Source organism: Colobus angolensis, unplaced genomic scaffold, assembly GCF_000951035.1.
Source record: "Colobus angolensis palliatus isolate OR3802 unplaced genomic scaffold, Cang.pa_1.0 Scaffold243, whole genome shotgun sequence".
In the NCBI taxonomy this organism is placed as follows: Eukaryota; Metazoa; Chordata; class Mammalia; order Primates; family Cercopithecidae; genus Colobus; species Colobus angolensis.
The window spans coordinates 378,781-400,955 of NW_012115633.1; the positions used below are offsets into that span (position 1 = coordinate 378,781).

Genomic DNA, 22,175 nt, shown 5'->3' on the forward strand with positions numbered 1-22,175 from the left:
TTTTTTGTATTTTTAGTAGAGACGGGGTTTCACCATGTTAGCCAGGATGGTCTCGATCTCCTGACCTAGATAAAGGTTTTCAAAAGCTCTTAGGAAGCACAAAGATTGACAAGGTGATTACAAAATACAGTATTAGGCATTAATTTTATTTACTGTAAAGTTACTACAATGAACGTTATGCTCTCACATGTGGCTTCAGAATTTTTTTGTTGTTTGTTTTAAAGACAGGGTCTTGTCCGGGTGTGGTGGTTCACACCTGTAATCCCAGCACTTTGGGAGGCCGAGGCAGGTGAAAGAACTGTTTGAACCCAGGAGTTCGAGACTAGCCTGGGCAACATGGGGAGACCCAGGCTCCACAAAAAAATAGCTGGGCGTGGTGGTAAATGCCTGTAGTCTCAGCTATGGAGGAGGCTGAGGTAGGAGGATTGTTTGAACCCAGGAGGTCAAGGGCGTGATGAGCCAAGATCATTCCACTGAACTCCAGACTAGGTGACAGAGTGAGACTCAAAATTTAACGTAGAGTTAAAAAAAAAAAAAAAAACAGAGTCTCTATGTTGTTCACACTAAACTGAAACTCTTGGACTCCAGCAATTCTACTACCTCAGCCTCCTTAAGTAGCAGGGACTATAAGCATGCACCACTATACTTGGCTTATTCAACATATTAAGGGTATCACAGTAGTAAAAGCAAAATACTTTCTTCAATGCTTTTAAATATAAATTTACTATGGTGTGAAATAGAATAAATATCATAGTCACTTATTTTATGTCTTTCTTCTGAATAAAAAAAATCTAGCAAATTGATTATAATCCAACAGTGAAAACAATCAAATATGATGGTACTTACAAACTATGCTGTGTATCTACAGTTCCCCGCCCATCCCCATATAACTATAATTTTAATCCTCCTACCCTCTCTTCTGCGTCTTGGATTCTCACTTTCATGCAGTTCATGAAGGAATGTCCTTGCCGTGTAGCTTCCTGTTGGAGTCTTTCTATCAGAAAAACTACTCAGAGGGAAAGGGGAGGAGGAGGAGGAGAGTGAGATGATACTGTGTGTGTGTATACACACACACACACACACACACACACATATATATATATATATATATTTTTTTTTTTTTTTTTTTTTTTTTTTGAGACACAGTCTCTCTCTGTTGCCCAGGCTGGAGCACAGTGGCACGATCTTGGCTCACTGCAAGCTCCGCCTCCCAGGTTCATGCCATTCTCCTGCTTCAGTCTCCCAAGTAGCTGGGACTACGGGCGCCCGCCACGGCTCCCGGCTAATTTTTTGAATTTTTAGTAAAGACGGGGTTTCACCGTGTTAGCCAGGATGGTCTCGATTTCCTGACCTTGAGATCCACCTGCCTTGGCCTCCCAGAGTGCTGGGATTACAGGCGTGAGCCACAGCGCCAGGCCGTTGCTGTTTATTTTCTAACTCTGTCCCTGCAGAGACTGCTAAGGTTGGAGAAGGACCCTTTGCCAAAGGATATATCTTCTCTCAGGCATTCATATACATATAATCACTGTTTAATAATTAATATAACATCTCCCTTTCCTCTTCAGGCCGAATTAGTGCCTCCCCATTATATATGATCATTTTAGTTTCTCAAAATGTTCCATGCATTTTTAAACAGTTCCTTAATTTTAATATCCTTAAGTTAAAATTTTAATTTTTTTTTTTTTTTTGCTATTTCTTATCTACCAATGTCATGAAGTGAATGATATGAAAAAGAAATCCTAAGCACATAAAACAAATGCGAAGCTGAAAAATAAACAGTCACAAGCAACAATTTGGGAGCTTCATAGTCAACCTAATGCTGACTATAAATTGAGAAGTGTTATCTTTCAAAAACTGCTCTAACTTTGGGTAAGAACAGTAGGAGTTTGTGGTCTTACTGCATCAGTTTATTCCCATTTTCCATCCCTACTCTCAGCGGTCAATGAAATTACTTACTTTGTTCACATAAACACAACATGAAACCCAACAACGTTGATATCTGATGGCATGGAATCAAATCTTGTGGCTTTGACAACTAAAATAACAAATTTGGTAGTTTACAAATAGGCACAATTCACAGTTTCGTACATTGCAGTTGTGTTGCTTATTGGGGAAATTGTCAGACACTGACAAATTTAACAGGTTGACCCTAGAAATGAGAAAGTCAAATAAGACTTAAATGAGCTTTCCACATACACCTGACTGAGTAGGAAGCTATGCACATGCAGAGAGAAGAACCCCCAAATCACAGTGGGGAGGAAGCCAAGTAGAACTTGGAGAACTGGCTGCATTTGGAATACACCCCTCAACCTAAACAGATTGATCAGTAGATAGTGGAGGCCTATGGGTGTAAGATGTCTTCACAGAACCTCTTTCCAAATCACTAGCTAGCCATTAAAATAGAGAACTGAGCCCAAGGAAGTCAAACAAAAAATAAAAATAAGAATTAACACAAATAGGCATCATTGGGTGCACACTACAGGGGAGACAGATCCCACAGTTAATGCTCAGGCATATTACAACAAGATACAACTAAAACGTATCAGAAAAAAATCCAGAATTGATAATGTTTATTATCTAAAATGTCCAATTTTCAACCAAAGAGTATCAAACAAGAAAACGAAGAAGAAAGTGTGATTCATTTTTTGGGGGGGGGGGGAAAGCAGTTAATAGAAACTGACTCTGAATGAAAAAAGGTAATACATTTAACAAACAAAAATGTATGAAGTTTTCTAAATATGTTCAAATAATTTATTATGGCAATGACTCAACAAATAGAAACTTCAATAGAGACACAGAAATTTTAAAATAAGAAACAAATGAAAATTTTAGAGTAGAAAAGAACAGAACACAGCAAGGAAAAATAATTAGTAAACTAAAAGATAGATTAATAGAATTGATCCAATCTGAAAGGCAGAACGAATAATGGATTGAAGAAATGGACAGTTTAAGAGACCTTTGGAAAAGTGTTAAGTATATCAACATATTTGTATTCATAGTCTAAGGCAGAAATGGGAGAGTAGAGGGACAATAACACTATTATTCAAAGAAATAATTGACAACTTTAAAAACTCAAGAAACAACATTAATCTGGAGATTAAAGAAACTCAACAATTCTTAAGTGGAATAAACACAAAGAGATGTACAGCTAGGAATATTAAACTTCTGGAAGACAAAGATAAGAGAAAATACTGAAAGCAAGAAACCTTTTACCAAATATAGGAAAGTAACAATATGTGTAACAGCTAACTATATATCAGAAAATGAATGCCAGAAGACTGGAGTGACATTTAAAGTGTTGAATGATACAAACAAAATAGGTCAACAAAGATTTCAATTTCTAATAAAACTATCCTTCAGAAGTAACAACAAAATACTTCAACAGATAAACAAGAAGTGAGGGAATTCACAGCTACAGGATATTCCCCACATGAAATACTTATGGAAGTCCGACAGTGTGAAAAATAAAAACTAGTGCCAGGCAGTAACTTGTATTCACAGGAAGGAAAAGAATAATTAAGCTGTTACTTATTTTTATTAAAAAAGGAACTTTTCTGTTCTAATAACTTAAAGAATGAGATTGGTTAAAACACAAATAATCCTGTACTGTTGAGTTTATACATGCATGTAATATGAAACAATAGTTTGAAATAGATCCAAACTACAATGCAGCAAAATGTTTATATAATTCCAACATTAAATCAGTATAAAATTGAAGTGAATTGTGATCACTTAAAGACTCATATGTGATTCCAAAGAGCAATCTTTTTAAAAAATCAAAATAAATAGTTAAAAAATCAGCAGACAAATTAAAGCCCTACATTGAAGCTATCTCTTTAATATAACTTAGGCAGTAAAAAGAAATAGATAGAAAATAAAAAAGACATAAAACATCTAGAAAAAAATAGCAGAATGGCAGGCATATATCTAAGCATACCCATAATTATTTCAAATGTGATTGACTGAAACATCTTAATCAAATGGTAGACATTGTCAGACTGAATTAAAAAGAAAACACACACACACATGACCCAAGTTTAGTCTGACTGGAACAAACGTGCATTTGATTTACCACTGGAAAACAGATTGAAACTAAAAGATTGGAAAATAATGTGCCAAGAAAATAGCAACCATAAGAGAGATGGAAAAGCAATATTGACATCATAGAAAATAGATTTTAAGCCAAGAAATATTATAGAGAAAAAGAATGACATTTCATGATAACAAAAATGTCAATATATTTTGAATATGTAATAATTGTAAATATATAAGTAACTAACAACAGAAACCCAATATATAATGAAGCAAAATAAGACAGGATTCAAAGAAAAAAATTAAGAAAGGAGAGTTGGAGATTTACATACTACTTTCATAATTTACAGAAAAACTAATTTAGTAGTCAATAGAAATAAAGAAAATCTGAACAAAATTATCAGTCAGTTTGATATATTTAACATTTGAAAAATATTCTTTATTCCAAAATAGCAGAATACATATCCATGTTTTATAAACATATCCGCAATATGATCTAGGAAAAGTAACACGGACCTCAACAAAATTGAAAGATTTGTAATCACATGAAATATGCTCTCGGACTAAAAACATAATTAAATTAGAAATACTTAAAAAACAAATAAAATAGGGGAGCTCCAAAAACATGTGAAAATTAAACAACACCACTCTTCTAAATAGACAAGTGTAGAAGAAAAAAAATCACAGGTAAATTTAGAAACTGCTATGAATGAGTTTATAAAGGAAAGTATAACATCCAATTCAATGAGATGTAGTAAAGCAGTAGTTCAGAAAAAATTCATACCTTTAAAGCATATGTTAGGCTGAAAGATGTAAAACTTATGTTACATTTCAAGAAGCTAAAAAGGAAGAGTTAATTAAACATGAAGCTAAAAGAAGGAGGAAAATAATAAATATCCATAAATAAATATCAGGATGAAAAACAGTAAAAAGTAAAGAAAGTAAAGCAATGAAGAAGTTACAGAAATCAAATGTGTTCTTTGGAAAAATCAACAAAATTGATAAGCCTTTATGTTGACTGATAAATTACAAAAGAGAGAGAGGGAAATAATAAAAAGTCACACATTGCCAAAATCAAAAAGCAAGAAGAAACATTAAAATATTATACAAGAATATTACAAATAAATATATTCCAATGACTCAGATAAGTAAAATGAAATGCATGAATTCCTGGAGAGACACAAAATACCAAAGCTTACTCAAAAATAAATGTGATAACTTGAATAGCTCTGTACTTTTTAAAAAACAAAAAAATTAGTTAACAACCTACATGTAAATCAAATTCCAGGACTAGATAGCTTAACTGGGAAATTTTTACCAGATAATGAATAAATAAAACCCATCTTACACAAACTTCTCCAGAAAATTTAGGAAGTGTAAATGCTTTCTCATTCAATCTACAAAGCCACCATTACTCTGATACCAGATCATATACATTCCCAAATATTTGAAAATTAAATATTTCCAAATATTCACATGTAAAATAAAAAGTAAAAAAATAAGTTAGAAACGATCTTGAAGGGCAATGTAAATAAAATGTAGCATATCAAATTTGATTTTTTGAAAGACATTAAAAGCAGAGAAATCTACACATCAATATCTCTCAGAAACACAGATGAAAAATTTCTTAAATTTTCTTATTTTAGAAAATTGAGTCCAGCAATAAATAAAAAGGATAAAAACATTATGATTAAGTGGATATATCCCCAAAATTCAAACTTGGTTTCACATCTAATAATACATCAATAGAATGTAGAATACTGATAGAAATAAAAGGCATAAGGCACATTATATTTATTAATAGTCACAGAAAAGGCATTTAACATAGTTGCATTTTATTCTGATAAAAATTTTTTAACAAACTAGTAACAGAAAGGTACTTCATCAACAAGATAAAGAACATTTGTGAAAAACATCTAGGTATCAGCATACTTAATGTTGAAATATTTAATGATTTCCCCTATGATCAGAGACAATGTATAAATGTGCACTTTCACCAATTACATTTTGCATTATACTGGAGGATCTCACAGTGCCATGAATTATTAAAAATAAATAAAATGTATCCAAAATGAAATAAAGAATTAAAAATATTTACATTTACGTAGGTAACATAATTGCCTATGGTTCCTACATCTTAGAAGTCATTTTAAAAATAATGCAGGAAACTAAATCAATATAAAAATAAAACTTTGTCATTTATATTAACATCAAAAATATGATGTACTTAGGAATAAATCTGATAAAATATGCATGATATGTATACACTGGAAGCTAGAATGATTTCTAAGAGTCATTTTTAAAGTTCTAAGAAAGGTAGAGAGGCAGCCTATCTTCATGGATCTCAAGACTCAATAGTCATAATATGTCAACTTTCCTAAATTTAAAGATTCTATGCAATTTCAAAAATACACAACTACTCTTGAATAAGTCTGTAAGTTGTTTATGTATTTCTAACTTTCTGTTTAGAAAGAGCAAGATTCCAGAGTAGACAAAATTACTTGGAATAAGAACAAGGACACAAGAATAACAAAGAAAAGAAAACTACAGGGTAATAGCTATGATGAATACAAATACAAAAACTCTCAACAAAATACTTGCAAAGGAAATTCAAATACACATTATAAAGATCATTCACCATGATCAAGTGGGATTCACCCAAGGGATGCAAATATGGTTCAACATATACCCATCAACAAACATAATAGATCACATAAATAGAATCGAGGACAAAAATATGATAGATGTTTTTACTTATTTTTTATTTTTGTGTTATTTTATTTTATTTTTTTCAGTGAGGACAGAGCAAGATGGCTGAATAAAAGCCTCCGTGGATAATCTCCTCTTCCCAACAGGAGCACCACATTTTAACGAACAACCACACACGAAATAGCACCATTGTAAGAACAAAAAATCAGGTGAACAATAACAGTACCTGGCTTTAACTTCATATTGTTGAGAAGGAACTGAAGAGGATATAAAAGAAAATTTTGAATCACTGAGACCACCCCTCCCCCATCCCCTAGCAGTGACTTCATGGTGTGAATAGAGAATCTGTGCACTTGGGGGAAGAAGAGCATAGCAACTGGCAGGCTTGGCATTGAACTGTTTTGCTGCACTGTTGCAATAAAGAGCAAAGATTGGTGCTCATCTGGTGCCTGCCCATGGAGGGAGCATTCAGAGCAGTCAGAAAGAAATCACCCATCCCAGACATCAGAACTCACCACTGGAGTCTAAAATGCTCCAGCATGGTAGGTAAACTTGAAAGGCAGTCTAAGCCACAAGGGCTGACATTCCTAGGCAATTCCTAGTGCTGTGCTGGGCTTAGAGCCAGTGGACCAGGGAAACAGCTGACCTAGGGAGATACCAGCCAAGGCAGCTAAGGGAAGGCTTGCACCAGTGCAGCTCACAGAAATGAAAGTGACTATTTCATTCTGCTTCAAGACAGGAGCAGGAAGAGAAAAGCGGACTTTGTCTCAAATCTTGTATATCAGCTCAGCCACAATAGGACAGGGCACAGGGCAGAGTTGTGAGGCCACATTCCAGGTTCTACCTCCTAGACAACATTTCTAGATACACCTTGGGCCAGAAGGAAACCCACTGCCTTGAAGGGAGGGACCCAGTCTGGGGACAATTCATCACCTGCTGACTGAAGAATCTTTGGGCCCTGAATAATCTGCAGTGATACCTTGCTTGTATGCCATGGCCTTTGGTGACACCCTAAGACATGCTGGCTTCAGGTGAGACCTAGTACATTTCCAGCTGTTGTGACTAGGGTGAAAGACTCCTTTTGCTTGAGAAAAGCAGAGAAAAAATGAAGGCGACTTTGTCTTGCACCTTAGGAACCAGCTCAGCCACAACGGGGTAGAGAACCAAGTAGACTATTGTGATGGCTAAATCCAGGCCTAGGCTCTTGGACATTCCTGGAACTGTCCTGCAGTAGAAGGGAACCCACTGCCCTGAAGAATGACTCCCAGGCCTGGTAGCATTCACCACAAGCTCACTGAAGAGCCCTTGGACTTGAAGTGAATATTGGTGGTAGCCTGGCAGAAATTCCCTGCCTGTAAAAAGGGGAGAGAAAAGAGGGGAGGACATTGTCTTATAGTTTGAGGGCCATCTTAGCCATGGCAGAATAGAACACTAGGTAGATTTCTAAGATTTTATTTTATTTTTTTCTTTTTTGAAAGAGGGTCTTCCTGTCACCCAGGCTGAAGTGCAGTGGTGTGATCTTGGCTCACTGCAACTTCCACCTCCTGGGCTCAAGCAATCTTCCCATCTCAGCCCCCTGCAGCTGGGACTACAGGCATGTGCCACCATGCCCAGCTAATTTTTGTATTTTTAAGTACAGATGAGTTTATCATGTGCCCAGGATGGTCTCAAACTCCTGAGCTAAAGTGATCTGCCTGCCTCAGCCTCCCAAAATGCTGGGATCACAGGCATGAGCCTCTGCACCAAGTAGATTTCTAAGGTTTTTGACTCTAGTCCCTGGACCCTAGAAAACATATCTGAACCCTTCTGGGGCATAGAGGTACTCACCATTCTGAAGTACAGGACATTACCCTGTCTGGCTTCCCCACTTGCTGACTGTAGAGCCCTAGGGCTTTGAGTGAACCTAGGTGGTAGCCAGTTGGTGATCACAGCTGACCTTGAACTAGACTCAGTGCTCTGCTGGCTTTAGGTTTGACCCAGTGCAGTCCTAATGGTGGTAGCCACAGAGGTCTTGCATCACCCATCCTCTAGCTCTAAGCTGATCAGCACAGAGAGGGAGTCTTGGTTTGGGGAAAAAGTAAGAGAAGAAAACAAAAATATCTACCTGCAAACCAGACAATTCTTTTTTTTTTTTTTGAGATGGAGTCTCGCTCTGTCGCCCGGGCTGGAGTGCAGTGGCCTGATCTCAGCTCACTGCAAGCTCCGCCTCCCGGGTTCACGCCATTCTCCTGCCTCAGCCTCCCGAGTAGCTGGGACTACAGGCGCCCGCCACCTCGCCCGGCTAGTTTTTTTTTTGTATTTTTTAGTAGAGACGGGGTTTCACCGTGTTAGCCAGGATGGTCTCGATCTCCTGACCTTGTGATCCGCCTGTCTCAGCCTCCCAAAGTGCTGGGATTACAGGCTTGAGCCACCGCGCCCGGCTAGACAATTCTTCTGATCTTATCCAAGGCCACCAAGTCAGCACACCTATGAGTCTGCAAGAATCAGTGTTATTGGTCTTGGGGCCCAAGTCCCATTGAATAGCTGGAAAGCTTCCCCAAGAAAGAAGGGCACAAGTAAGCCTAGACTGTGAGGACTACAATAAATATCCAAATCTTCAATGCCCAGATGCTGACAAACCTCCATAAGCATCAAGACTATCCAGGAAAACATAACTTCTCCAAAAGAAATAAATAAGACACTAAGGACCGGTCCTGGAGAAATACAGATGTATGACCTTTCACAAGGAAAATTCAAAGTAGCTGGTTTGAAGAAACTCAAAGAGATTTAAGACAATACAGAGAAGGAATTCAGAATTCTATCAAATACATTCCATAAAGTGATTGAAATAGTTTAAAAGAATCAAGCAGAAATTGTAGAGCTGAAAAATGCAACTGACATACTGAAGAACGCATAGGAGTTTCTTAGTAGGGGAACTGTGGAGCAAAAAAGAGAATTAGTGACCTTGATGACAGGTTATTTGAAAATCACAGAAGAGACAACAGAAAAACAAATAACAAATAATGAAGCACACTCACAAGATGTAGAAAATAACTTTGAAAAGGCAAATCTAAAAGTTATTGGTCTAAAAGAGAAGGTAAAGAAACAGATAGGAGTGGAAAGTTTATTCAAAGAAACAATAATAGAGAATTTTCAAAGCGAAAAGAGAGATAACATTCAAGTACAAGAAGGTTATAAAGCACCAAATGGACTTCACCTAAAGAAGACAACCTCAAGGCATTTAACAATCAAACTTCCAAAGACCAGAGAAAATGAGAGAACTCTAAAACCAGCAAGAGAAAAGAAAAAAAAAAAAAAAAAACACACAATGGAGCTCCAATACATCTGGCAGCTGACTTTTCAGAGTAAACCTGACAGGCCAGTAGAGGCTAGTATGGCATGTTTAAAGAGATGAAGGAAAATAATTTTTACTTTAGAATAGTATACCCAGTGAAAATATGCATTAAGCATGAGGAAGAAATAAAGACATTCCCAAACAAAAGCTAAGGGATTTCATCAACACCAGACCTGTCCTACAGGAAATGCTATAGGAAGTTTTTCAGTGTGAAAGAAAATGATGTTAATGAACAAGAAAAAATCACCTGAAAGTACAAAACTCACTAGTAATAGTAAGCACACAGAAAAACACAATTATCACACTGTAATTGTGGTGTGTAAACTATTCATCTTAAGTAGAAAGACTAAATGATGAACCAATCAAAAATAAAAACTACAACAACTTTTCATGACAAACAGTACTATAAGACATAAAGAGAAACAACAAGTTAAAAAGTTGGAAGAAGAAGTTAAAGTGTAGAGTTTATGTTAGTTTTTGTTTATGCAACCAGTTTTAAGTTCTCATTAATTTAAAATTACAAGTTATAAGATACTCTATCAATCCTCATGGCAGCCTCAAATCGAAAACCATACAATGGATACACAAATAACATAAAAGAGAATTTAAATCATACGTCCAGATAAAATCACTAACTAAAAGGAAGACTAGATGAAAGGAAATAAGAATGAGAAGACCACAAAACAATAAGAAAACAAATAGCAAAATAGCAGGAGTAAGTCCTTACTAATGAATAATAATATTGAATGTAAATACACTAACTTCTCTAATCAAAAGATATAGAGTGGCAGAATGGATTAAAAAAGGAAGACTCAATTATCTGTTGTTTAATGTAAACACATTTCACCTCTAAAGATACACAAAGACTGAAAATAAAGGAATAATAAAAGATATTCCATGCTAATTGAAACAAAAAAAAATAAAAGAAGTAGCTATACTTATACCAGACAAAATATATTTCAAGACAAAAACTACAAGAGGAAACAAAGAAAGTTACTATATAATGATAAAAGGGTAAATTCATCAAGAGGATATAGTAATTACATATGCACCCAGTGCCAAAGCACCCAGATATAGAAAGTAAATATTATTAAAGCAAAAGAGAGAGGCAGGCCTCAATACAAGAATAGCTAGACACCTCAACACCCAATTTGCAGCCTTGGACAAATCTTCCAGAAAGAAAATCAACAAAGAAAATCGTGTTTAATCTTGCACCTTAGAACAAATGAACCTAATAAATATTTACAGAATATTTAATCCAACAGCTTCAGAATAAACATTCTTCTCCTCAGCATATAGATTATTCTCAAGGAGATATGTCAGCTAACAAAACATGTCTGAAAATACTGAAAAACTCACAATCATCTCAAGCATTTTCCCTGACAGCAATGGAATAAAACTACAAATAAATAACAAGAGGAATTTTAGAAGCTATACAAACACATGGAAATTAAACATATGCTCCTTAATGTCCAGTTGGTCAATGAAGAAATTAAGAGGGACATTGAAAAATTTCTTGAAACAAATGGTCATGCAAACACAACATAACAAAACCTATGGGATACAGCAAAAGCAGAGCTAAGAGGAAAATCTATAGCTATAAGTGCCTACATAAAAAACAAAACCAAACAAACAAAAACCTTCAAATAAATAGCTTAATAGTCTAACATGTCTGTTTTTGTTTTGTTTTGTTTTGTTTTTTGTTTTTTGTTTTTTTGGTTTTTTTTTAGATGGAGTCTTGCTCACTTTGTCACCAGACTGGAGTGCAGTGATGCCATCTCAGCTCACTGAAACCTCCACTTCCCGAGTTCAAGCGATTCTCTCGAGTAGCTGGGACTACAGGTGCATGCCACCATGCCCAGCTAATGCTTTTTTATATTTTTAGTAGAGACATGGTTTCACCATGTTGGCCAGGATGGTCTCAATCTCTTGACCTCATAATCTGCCCACCTCAGCCTCCCAAAGTCCTGAGATTACAGGGGTGAGCCACCGCGCCCAGCTAGCCTAACGTGTCTTAAAGAACTAGACAAGCAACAGCAAACCAAACCCAATATTAATAGAAGAAAAAAAGTGTAAAGATCAGAGCAGAAATAAATTATGTATAAATAACCAAATAAAACAATACAAAAGATAACAAAGTAAAAATATTTTTTAAAAGAGATAAATAATATTGACAAACCTTTACTAAAACTAACAAAAAAGAAAGAAGAACCAAATAAATAAAATTAGAGATGAATTTCTAATTACAACTGATACTGCACAAATTCAGTAGAAATTTATATATTTGCCATTATGAGAAACTATATGGCAATAAATTGGAAAATCCAGAGGAAACAGGTAAATTCCTAGACACATACAACTTACCAAGATTGAATCATGAAGAAATCCAATATCAAAACAGACCAATCACAAGGAAGGAAATTGGAGCTCTAATAAGTCTCCCAGTAAAGAAAAGCTTGGGACCCAATGGCTTCACTGCTGAATTCTAACAAACATTTAAAGAACTAATACCAATCCTAATTAAACTCCTCCAAAAAATGGAGAAGCTATATTTCCAAACTTATTCTATGCAGACAGTTTTCCCTGATACCAAAGGCAGACAAAGACACATCCACAAAAGAAAACTAAAGGCCAATAATTGTGATGAAATCTGATGCAAAAATCCTCAACAAAATACTATCAACCCAAATTCAACACACTAAAAAGATAATTCATCATGACCAAGTGGGATTTAGCACAGAGATTCAACAATGGTTCAACAAACACAAATCAATCAATGTGATACATCATGTCAACAGAATGAGGAACAACAACCATATGGTCATTTCAATTGATGCTGTAAAAGCATTTGATAACATTCAATATCCTTTCATGATTAAAAAAAACTGGGAATACAAGGAACATACCTCAATATGATAAAATCCATATATTACAGACCCAAGGTAGTATTATAATGAATAGGGAAAAACTGAAAGCCTTTCTTGAAAGCATCTTTGTCTGGATCATGACAAAGAAGCCCACTTTCCCAACTGTTACTCAACATAGTACTGGAAGTTCTAGCTAGAGCAATCAGACAAGAGAAAGAAATAAAGAGCATCGAAGTGGGAAAAGAAGTCAAATTATCCTTGTTTGCAGATGTTATGAGCTCATATTTGGAAAAATCTTAAGACACCAACAAACTATTAGAACGGATAAATAAATTCATTAAAGTTTTAGGATTCAAAATCAACATACGAAAATCAGTGGCATTTCTAAATGCCAAGAGTGAACAACTTGAAAACAAAATCAAAACTGTAATCCCATTTGTAATAGCAATAATTAACAAAGAAATGAAAGATCACTACAATGAAAACTTTAAAACATTGGTGAAAGAAATTAAAAAGGATGCATAGAAAAGAAAGACATTTTGTATTCATGGATTTGAAGAATCAATATTGTTAAAATGTCCATAGTACCCAAAGCAATCTACAGACTCAATGCAATTCCTAACAAAATGTCAATGACATTCTTCATATAAATAGAAAAACAATCCTAAAATTTTTTTGCAACAACAAAATATCCAGAATAAACAAAGCTATTCTGAGCAAAAAGAAGAAAACTTGAGGATTCACATTACTTCATTCTAATTATACTATAGAGATATAGTAAGCAAAATGGCATGGTACTGTTAAAGACAGACACACAGATCAGCGGAACAGAATAGAGAACCCAGAAACAAATTTATACACCTACAGTGAATTCATTTCCAACAAGTGTGCCAAGAATATACATTGGGGGAAATGACAATCTCTTCAATCAATGGTGCTGGGAAAACTGGATGGAGGATAAACATCCCATTTTCCATGATGTGATTATTATGCATCGCATGCCTCTGTCAAAGTATCTCTTGCACCCAATAAATAAACACACCTACCATAGATGTAGAAAACCTTAAAGACTCCAAAAAGTTGTTATAACTAATGAATGACTAGTAAATTTGCAGAATACACAATCAACATAGAATTAGTAGTATTTCCATACACCAACAGCAAACTATCATAAAAAAATTAGGAAGCAATTTCATTTACAATGGCCACAGAGAAATATTTAGGAATAAACTTAACCAAACAAATGGAAGATCTCTATAATAAAATCTGTAAAGCATTGATGAAACAAATTGGAGGAAATTCAAACGAATGGAAAGGTATTCTGTGTTCATGGATCGCGATAATTAATATTGTTAAAATGTCAATATTAACCAAAGCCATCTACATATTTAATGAAATCCTTATCAAAAAGACAATGCCATTTTCACGGATTTTTTAAAGCAATGTTCAAATTCAAATGGAAATGTAAAAGACTGCCAATAGACAAAGCAATCTTGAGCAAAAAAGAATAAAGTTAAGGCATCACACAGCATGACTTTAAAATATACTACAAAGATATAGTAAACAAAATGTATGGTTCTGGCATAAAAACAGATACATAAACCAATGGAACAGAATAGAAAACCCTAAGAATAAATCCATACACTTAAAGCCAACAAAAGTGTCAAGAACACGTACTAGGGAAAGAATAGTTTTTTCAGTAATGATGTTGGGAATACTGCATATCTACACTCAGAAAAATGAAACTAGACCCCTATCTCTCACCACATACAAAAATCAAATCAAAATATCTTAAAGACTTAAATTTAAGTAAGACTTGAACTTTAAGTAAGACCTGAAACTATGGAAGCACTTGAAGAAAGCATAGGGAAATTGCTTCATAACACTGGGCTGGGCAAGGATTTTTAAAAATAAGACTTCAAAAGCAAAGGCAACAATAGCAAAAATAGACAAATGGGATTGTATCAAACTAAGAACAACAACAAAACAAGCAAACAAACAAACAAAACCTTCTGCTCATCAAAGGAAATAACCAACAAAGAGACAACTCACAGAGTGGGAAAAAAATATTTGCGAATTTCCTGTCTGACAAGATATTAATAACCGTAATATATAAGAAGCTCAAAAAACTCAATAGCAAGAAACCATGTAATTGGATTTAAAAATGGGCAAAAGATCTGAAAAGACATTTCTCAAAAGAATACATACAAATGGCCAAGGTTTACATTTAAAAATGCTCAAAATCACTAATCATTAGTGGAATACAAATCAAAACCAAAATGAGGTATCACCCCACACCAGTTCAAATGACTATCATCAAAAAACAAGAACAAAAAAATAACAAATGCTGGCAAGGATGTGGAGAAAGGGCAACTCTTGTGTACTGTTGTTGGGAATGTAAATTGGTACATCCATTATGGAAAACAGTACTGAGTATGCACTCGAAGACGATGAAATCAGTATGTCAAAGAGATAGCTGCACTCCCAATAAGCAGCACTATTCACAATAGCTGAGATATGGTATCAACTTAAATGTTCATATACAGATGAATGAATAAAGAACATGAGGCATTATATATATATATATATATTCTCTGCAGCTGTACAACGGAATGAAATCTTGTCATTCACGGCAACATGAATTAACTTGGAGGACATTATGTTAAGTAAAATGACCCATGCATAGAAAGACAAACATCACATGATCTCACTCATCGGTGTTATCTAAAAAATGTTGGTCTCGTACAGGTAGAGAGTACAATAGTGGTCACCGGAGGCCAGGGAGGGGAAGAGTGAGGGGAGATTGGGAAAGGTTCACCTGTGGGTACAAAGTTACAGGTACACAATAATTTCTGATGTTGTATCACACAGTAGGGTAACTATAGCAAATAACTACATAGTGTAAACCTCAACATAGCTAGAGGAGATTTTGAATGTTGCCACCAAAATAAATGATAAATGTTTAAAGTGATGGATTTGGCAATTACTCTAATTCACTCATTATACAATGTATATATGATTCAAAATATTACACTGTCCCCAAACATGTGTACAATTATTACATTTCAATTATATAAAAACATTAATACAAATATTAGAAGTTTTATCAACAACAACAAGTAATCACAAAGCTAGGGGACTCACACTACTGATGTTAGACATTGTAGTACTACAGTATTCAAGACAGTTTTGTATTTGTGTCATGAGATACAAATAGATGAAGGCAACAGCATTTGGAGTCCAGAAATAGGCCCACATATATGTGATCAATTTGTTTTTTGATAGAGGAATAATAATTCATTGAAGAAAGAATAATATTTTCAACAAATATGCTGGAACTATTGTATCTCCCTTTAAAAATGCCTTTGATCTCTACCTCACTTTTGAAACAAGTGTTAAATGAAAATAAATCATAGATTTAAAATAAAAAGAATACTGTAAAAAACCTAGGATAAAAAATACGTGAAAATTTATTTCCTGTGTTAAAGAATTTTCAAAAACATGATTCATTAAAATACAATGAATTAGACTTCATCAAATTTAAAAACTTCTATCCTTGGGCAACATTTGAAAAGACAATTCACAAAATAATATATACAAATGTCAAATAAGAACGTGGAAAGTTGCTCAACATCATTATTCTTTGGAGAAATGCAAAGTAAAATTTAACAGATCATGACACATCTATTAGAATGTCCAAAAATTAAAGGCCTGACCATAAGAGATATCTACGAGATTATCTTTACTCTGCTGGTGTCAATGTGAGATGTAAAACCCTTTGGAAAACAGTTTTGCAGTTTCTTAAAATGTTCAAAATATACAACCCTAATATCCAGTTATTACACTACTAGGATTTTACCCAAATGTAATAAAAGTATATGCCAAGACAAATACTTTTCATAAATATTTATATCAGCTTTATCTGTAATACACTAAAACTTAAAATCAAGCAAATGTGCATGAATGTGATAATACACAATATACAAACGGTGGTGGAGCCACCAATGAAGTACTACTCAGCACTAAAAAGAATGATGGATTGTTGCACGCTGTTAAATGAGCAATGTTAAAAATAATTATGCTGTATGAAAGAAGCCACACAAATTCAGACATACGGTATGATTCCATTTATATAACAATCCGGAAAATGCGAAACAAGACAATTTTGCCATATTTGTTCCCCACACCCTCAGGATTTTGAAAATCTATATATTTGGAAAAGAAAGCCAATGAGAATTAAGACAATTCTTTCAATAATGAAGCCCATGTATACATGTGTATAAATTCAACACACACACACATAGACAACTTTCTATTATTTGAATAACCCTTTCCCAAGTCTTCTAAAGTGTATATTTTATTTTAACTGTAATACATAATTGTTTACATAATTAGGTGTGGGCTCTTTTAGTTTAACTGTAAAATAACATTTACACCTCTTTTTCATGTGAAATATCCATCATGTTTGTTATCAAATGATTTATGAGCTAGCTGATTCTCCAAGAGTTAATTTATAAAGACACATTACTTTTTTTGAGGTAGATTCTCCTTTAGATCATAAACTGCCAGCATATTTTATCACCAAGTGTTATGAAATGGACCAGAACAATAATAGGCTCATTATCCGCAGACTGTGTGACTCCATAATGTGTTTTTAACATTTATAAATTGAATATATAAAGAGCTAGGATAATTTCTTTCTCAAATTGAAAAAAATAGATTTTGACATCCCCCACAAATAAAGACCAATTGTCAGTTTCATTAATAGAATATTTTGTCTAAATACACACAAATACACATCTTCAATAACGCTAAAATTGAATGAATTAAATATACAACTTATTAGATTTTAAATTTCAGGTTATACATCATTATTCTGTAAGCCACCATATTGCCAGCGAAAAGGGAGGGGTTGGAACTAGGTCCAGTTACAATGCCACAAAGCTTGCTGTTCTTACCAAGACTCAGCTGTTTTTCTTGAATAAATGATCCCTGGGTTCAGTGAGCCTTTGTGAATTTCCATATTTGTTAAAAGTTGATTCTATTTTTGCCATTCTTCTGTTGCTTTTATAGAGAAGCAAAACTGACAAAATTTATCCTACTCCTCTTTCTTTTCTGATGCCACTCCAGAAATGGATTTTTAAAGTGTCCTGAAATTCCCTAATTCTCCCCAGCATGACTAGAGATTTTAGTCACTTTCTATTCCAGCTGCCAGCATTCTATGTATGGTATGTACATATCTATAATAATGTGTCCAAATTATTGTGGTTAGTCAAATGTAAATATTTCTGTAGGAATAGCTGCCACAGCTAACATGTTGTTTTAAATAAGTATAACTTTATTAATTTAAACTATTGTAAACAATTTGATTATATTATTTTGTATACTGCCTAATATAAAGCTCATTATATTAATACTTTAATGATGAATTAATACTTTATAATGTTACTCCCAGGTAAACAATTATAGAAGAAAGTTAATGAAAAATGCTATTTTTGTGGAAGGAATGAGATTTATTTCAGGATGAAGAAACTTCAGTTAAAAATAAGTAAAAATGACACATTTAATAAGTTATGACCTAATGGTCTAGGTACATACAGTAGTGTGATGTAGGCCTGGTTCTCTAGGCCTGTATGACTTTACCTCTAATATATTGAGAGAATTATCACAACATCACTTGACATCCATTCAGTTATCCCTATTTTGTTCATCAGCAAGACCACTGTCCCACCTTTCATCTTTTCAACAGAAAGTTATCAGGGCAAGTTGAATTTCAGTGTGTTCATTGTAAAAATGAACCAATTCAGGATGGCTGTTGTGGCTCACGCCTGTAATCCCAGCACTTTGGGAGGCCAAGGCAGGCAGATTACTTAAGGTGAGGAGTTTGAGACCAGCCTGGCCAACAGAGTGAAACCTTGTTTCTACTAAAAATACAAAAATTAGCTGGGCGTGGTGGTACATGCCTGCAATCCCAGTTGCTCAAGAAGCTGAGCCAGGATACCTAGAACACCAGGAATATGAGGGAGTTATTTAATGCATATATCATCAGAAATTGGATTATATGTGCTTTTAAATTTCAATTTCCTTAAACTGGCTCAGATTTTACTAAGTAGGAAATGTATTCTAGTCATTTAATGCATTGTTGTCATACTGTGAGGTGAGTTTTCCTAATTATGCAATAATATAAATATTTAACTATAAATTAATCCTATTTCTTAAAATTCTTCATGTATACAATGGAAAGTAGTAATGAAAAAAAAAATTATTAACTATTATTTTCAGGTTTCTTGAATGCCGGGAAGAATTTGTTATGATTTTCAAAACTGTGAGCTGCCAATATAATTTAAATAAAATCTGAAATAGTTTTGAATTACATAATTTCAGATTTGAAATAATTGTATAATGAAAAATATTAGCATGCTAGCAAATAAAAACGATGAATAATAATGAACATCTATGTTTATATATGAGTATATGTCAGAACATTATAGTGTTAGAATATTAAAGGTTTTTTATTACCTGTTCTATGTGTGATTTATTCAAATTCTCATTTATTTTACTTAATATTATTCTAAACCTGGATATAAGCAAAGGTGGCAAGAAGTGGTCCCAGTCAGCAGGCTGACTATGTGAGAAGTGTTAGCTGTAATTGTCATTATGATTACAGAATAGCTTTGGGGCTATGAGGGGAGTGACCACTGTAGTAATATATTACACCAATATTAATATCTCCCATGTTGAGGTTAGAAAAGGCATGAGAGGGTGATGACATAGGTCTAGAGTCATTCTTAAATTAAAAAAAAATTCACCATTTTTTATTTTGGAGAAGAATTTACAAAACAGTAGATTTCCATTTTTATAGATCTGACTAGAAAACAGCCTTGTCTATCGATGGACATTATAATCTTCCCCCATAGCTAATGCTTTCTTCTATCTGAGTAATTTCTTATTAATGACATTTTCCCTCTACTGGAACCCTATAAAAGCATTAAACTGTAGCTCTAAAATGACACCTATCTTGAACTATACCTGTGTGCAGTTCTCAAGATGACACCCATATCAGAATCACCTGGGAAAGCATGGGAGCAACAAAGGGAGCATCCCAGGTGTCATCACAGAGCAAGTAAGCAGAGTCTACTGGTGACAGATCTGGTTTCCACACTGTAAGGAAGGGACTTAGAAACAACTACAGGCTGCTGCAGCATGTGGCAAGACATGTACACCTCTCCAACCTCTGCATTTATCCAAAATATCAACTTGACTCAGGACTGAGGGACTTAAGGTAGGAGGGAGGGGACTTCTGGAGCTGAAAATAACTAGACCAGAGCATTGTAAACACAATGAACTCTCCAAAGTGGTTCTCTCCAGTGTTCTAGTTACACATGGCTTTGGAAGCTGATCTGGGCTAGCAGCATCCTTAATGATACAATTTCTACAAAACATAAATTCTGTATTCCAAAGAATAAGTGTAAACATTTGGAAACTTTGATGATAACGATAGTATAGATTGAGAACTTTACATGTGCTACTATTTAATCCTCAAAATAAACTTACAGGATAATCACCCTTATATAAATGTAACAGATAAGGGAACTGAGGTTTAGATAAGAAAAAGATCTTACATTTTATACGCTGAAGATCATTTAAACATTTTTATCATTAAAATTAATATGTAATTATGCATCATTTATAAATAGTTATCATAGATATTTAGATTAGATCAAAGGTTTCAAATCAAAGTTGATATCAAGAGTAAGAAGTTTATAGAGGTGTATAATCAAAGTTATTTTTGTTCTATGAATTGACTTAGACTTATTTGAAATACTGTCAGCAAATTGTGAAAAATCCTTTTGAATTTTGAGATAAATTAAAAGTATGTCTCCCAAAAGTTAAGATATACTAAAACTATCATATGTAAATAAAACTGTAAGTTCTTCAACAATGTATTCAAATAAATATCATTATTTTGTATAAATAATAATTTTTGACTTAGATACACATTTTTCAAGTACTTTTTAATATAAGTAGAGGAACCTACATATTATATAATATGAAAGAGATAGCTGAGATGTATATTTCTCACTGAAGATAGTAAATGACAGTACCAATTATTTCTGTCTAGAAATCAGATCTTCTATAATAGATCAAATTGAAGAAATATATTATGTAGCTTTCCAAGTATGCAGTATGCTTTGATCTTACCTGCTGGTTTACAGGAAAATTTCTGTTGATTTTTTTAATCTGCAATGATAAATAAATAATAAAAGTGAGAAGAAAAGTATGTGGTAACACAAGGTCCTCAGAATTTTATGCAGATTATTTTTAGCGAACTAATATATATTAATATCCTATTTTGATATGCTGAAATCATCACATATAAAACAACATATATAAACAGAATTTTTCTTTTTAAAATTGGTTATCAAAATTATCCCACATTTCATATGTAAACATTTTGGAAAAGATTTCCCTATAAAATTTTTTTTTAACTCAGAAACCAAAAGCCTGTGCTCAAACAATGCTAAATGATTATCTATCAAGAATGTAGAGAGTAACTTTCTGTGGTTTGTTTTTTGCACTTTGAAATTATATTATATCCAATTTGTTTTAGCACTCAAGAGAACAGGGAAATGCAATATCCAAATACTAAAGGATAAAGCATGTGTGTTGAACATTTTCAGTCACGACTCCAGATAAAGTCTAACATTTACTTTAAGAAAATTTAATCAATGATATTTTATAAGAATTTAAAGTAGGTCTTCAGAGAAAGCATTTCCTCTGTCATATGTCATGGAAACAAACTTTAAAAACCAAATAAAAGTGAACATTAAGTTTGGATAAAGGACATTACACGAAGTCTTTCTTCAATAGTGCTTTTGCTAAATAAAATGATTACCTTCCAATGGCTTTATAGAGAAACTCAAACATGCTAACTCTGCATGGTATACACTTACAGCAGAATTAATGCAGACTATATTCACTTATAAATCATGTCATTGACTTATTTTATTTTGTCCTTTTTTAGTTCCCTTTTGTCCTGCTGACTAGTATGAAATAATGTGTCATTTAAACAGAAAAAGTACACAAAGTTGGAACATCAACAAAGGTCACATCTACAAGAACAGATTTATTGCAAGATATTTCTCACTTAAAATGTAAAAATAAAAGAAAATTTGAAAACATATGTGTGATCTGAGCAAGTTTAGGCACAGAAACCATGTACTTCTTACATT

The 22,175-nt window shown here is 33.8% G+C and overlaps 1 protein-coding gene across 2 annotated transcripts in view; it reads right to left on the minus strand.

Moving 5' to 3' along the window:
• SNTG1 (syntrophin, gamma 1) overlaps positions 1-22,175 on the minus strand; it is an 893,287-nt gene that overhangs the window by 191,686 nt on the left and 679,426 nt on the right. For both annotated transcript variants that reach the window (XM_011945675.1, XM_011945673.1), the window contains one exon: positions 21,145-21,183. In XM_011945675.1, coding sequence (XP_011801065.1) covers positions 21,145-21,183 — 39 coding nt within the window. The remainder of the gene's footprint in view (positions 1-21,144; positions 21,184-22,175) is intronic.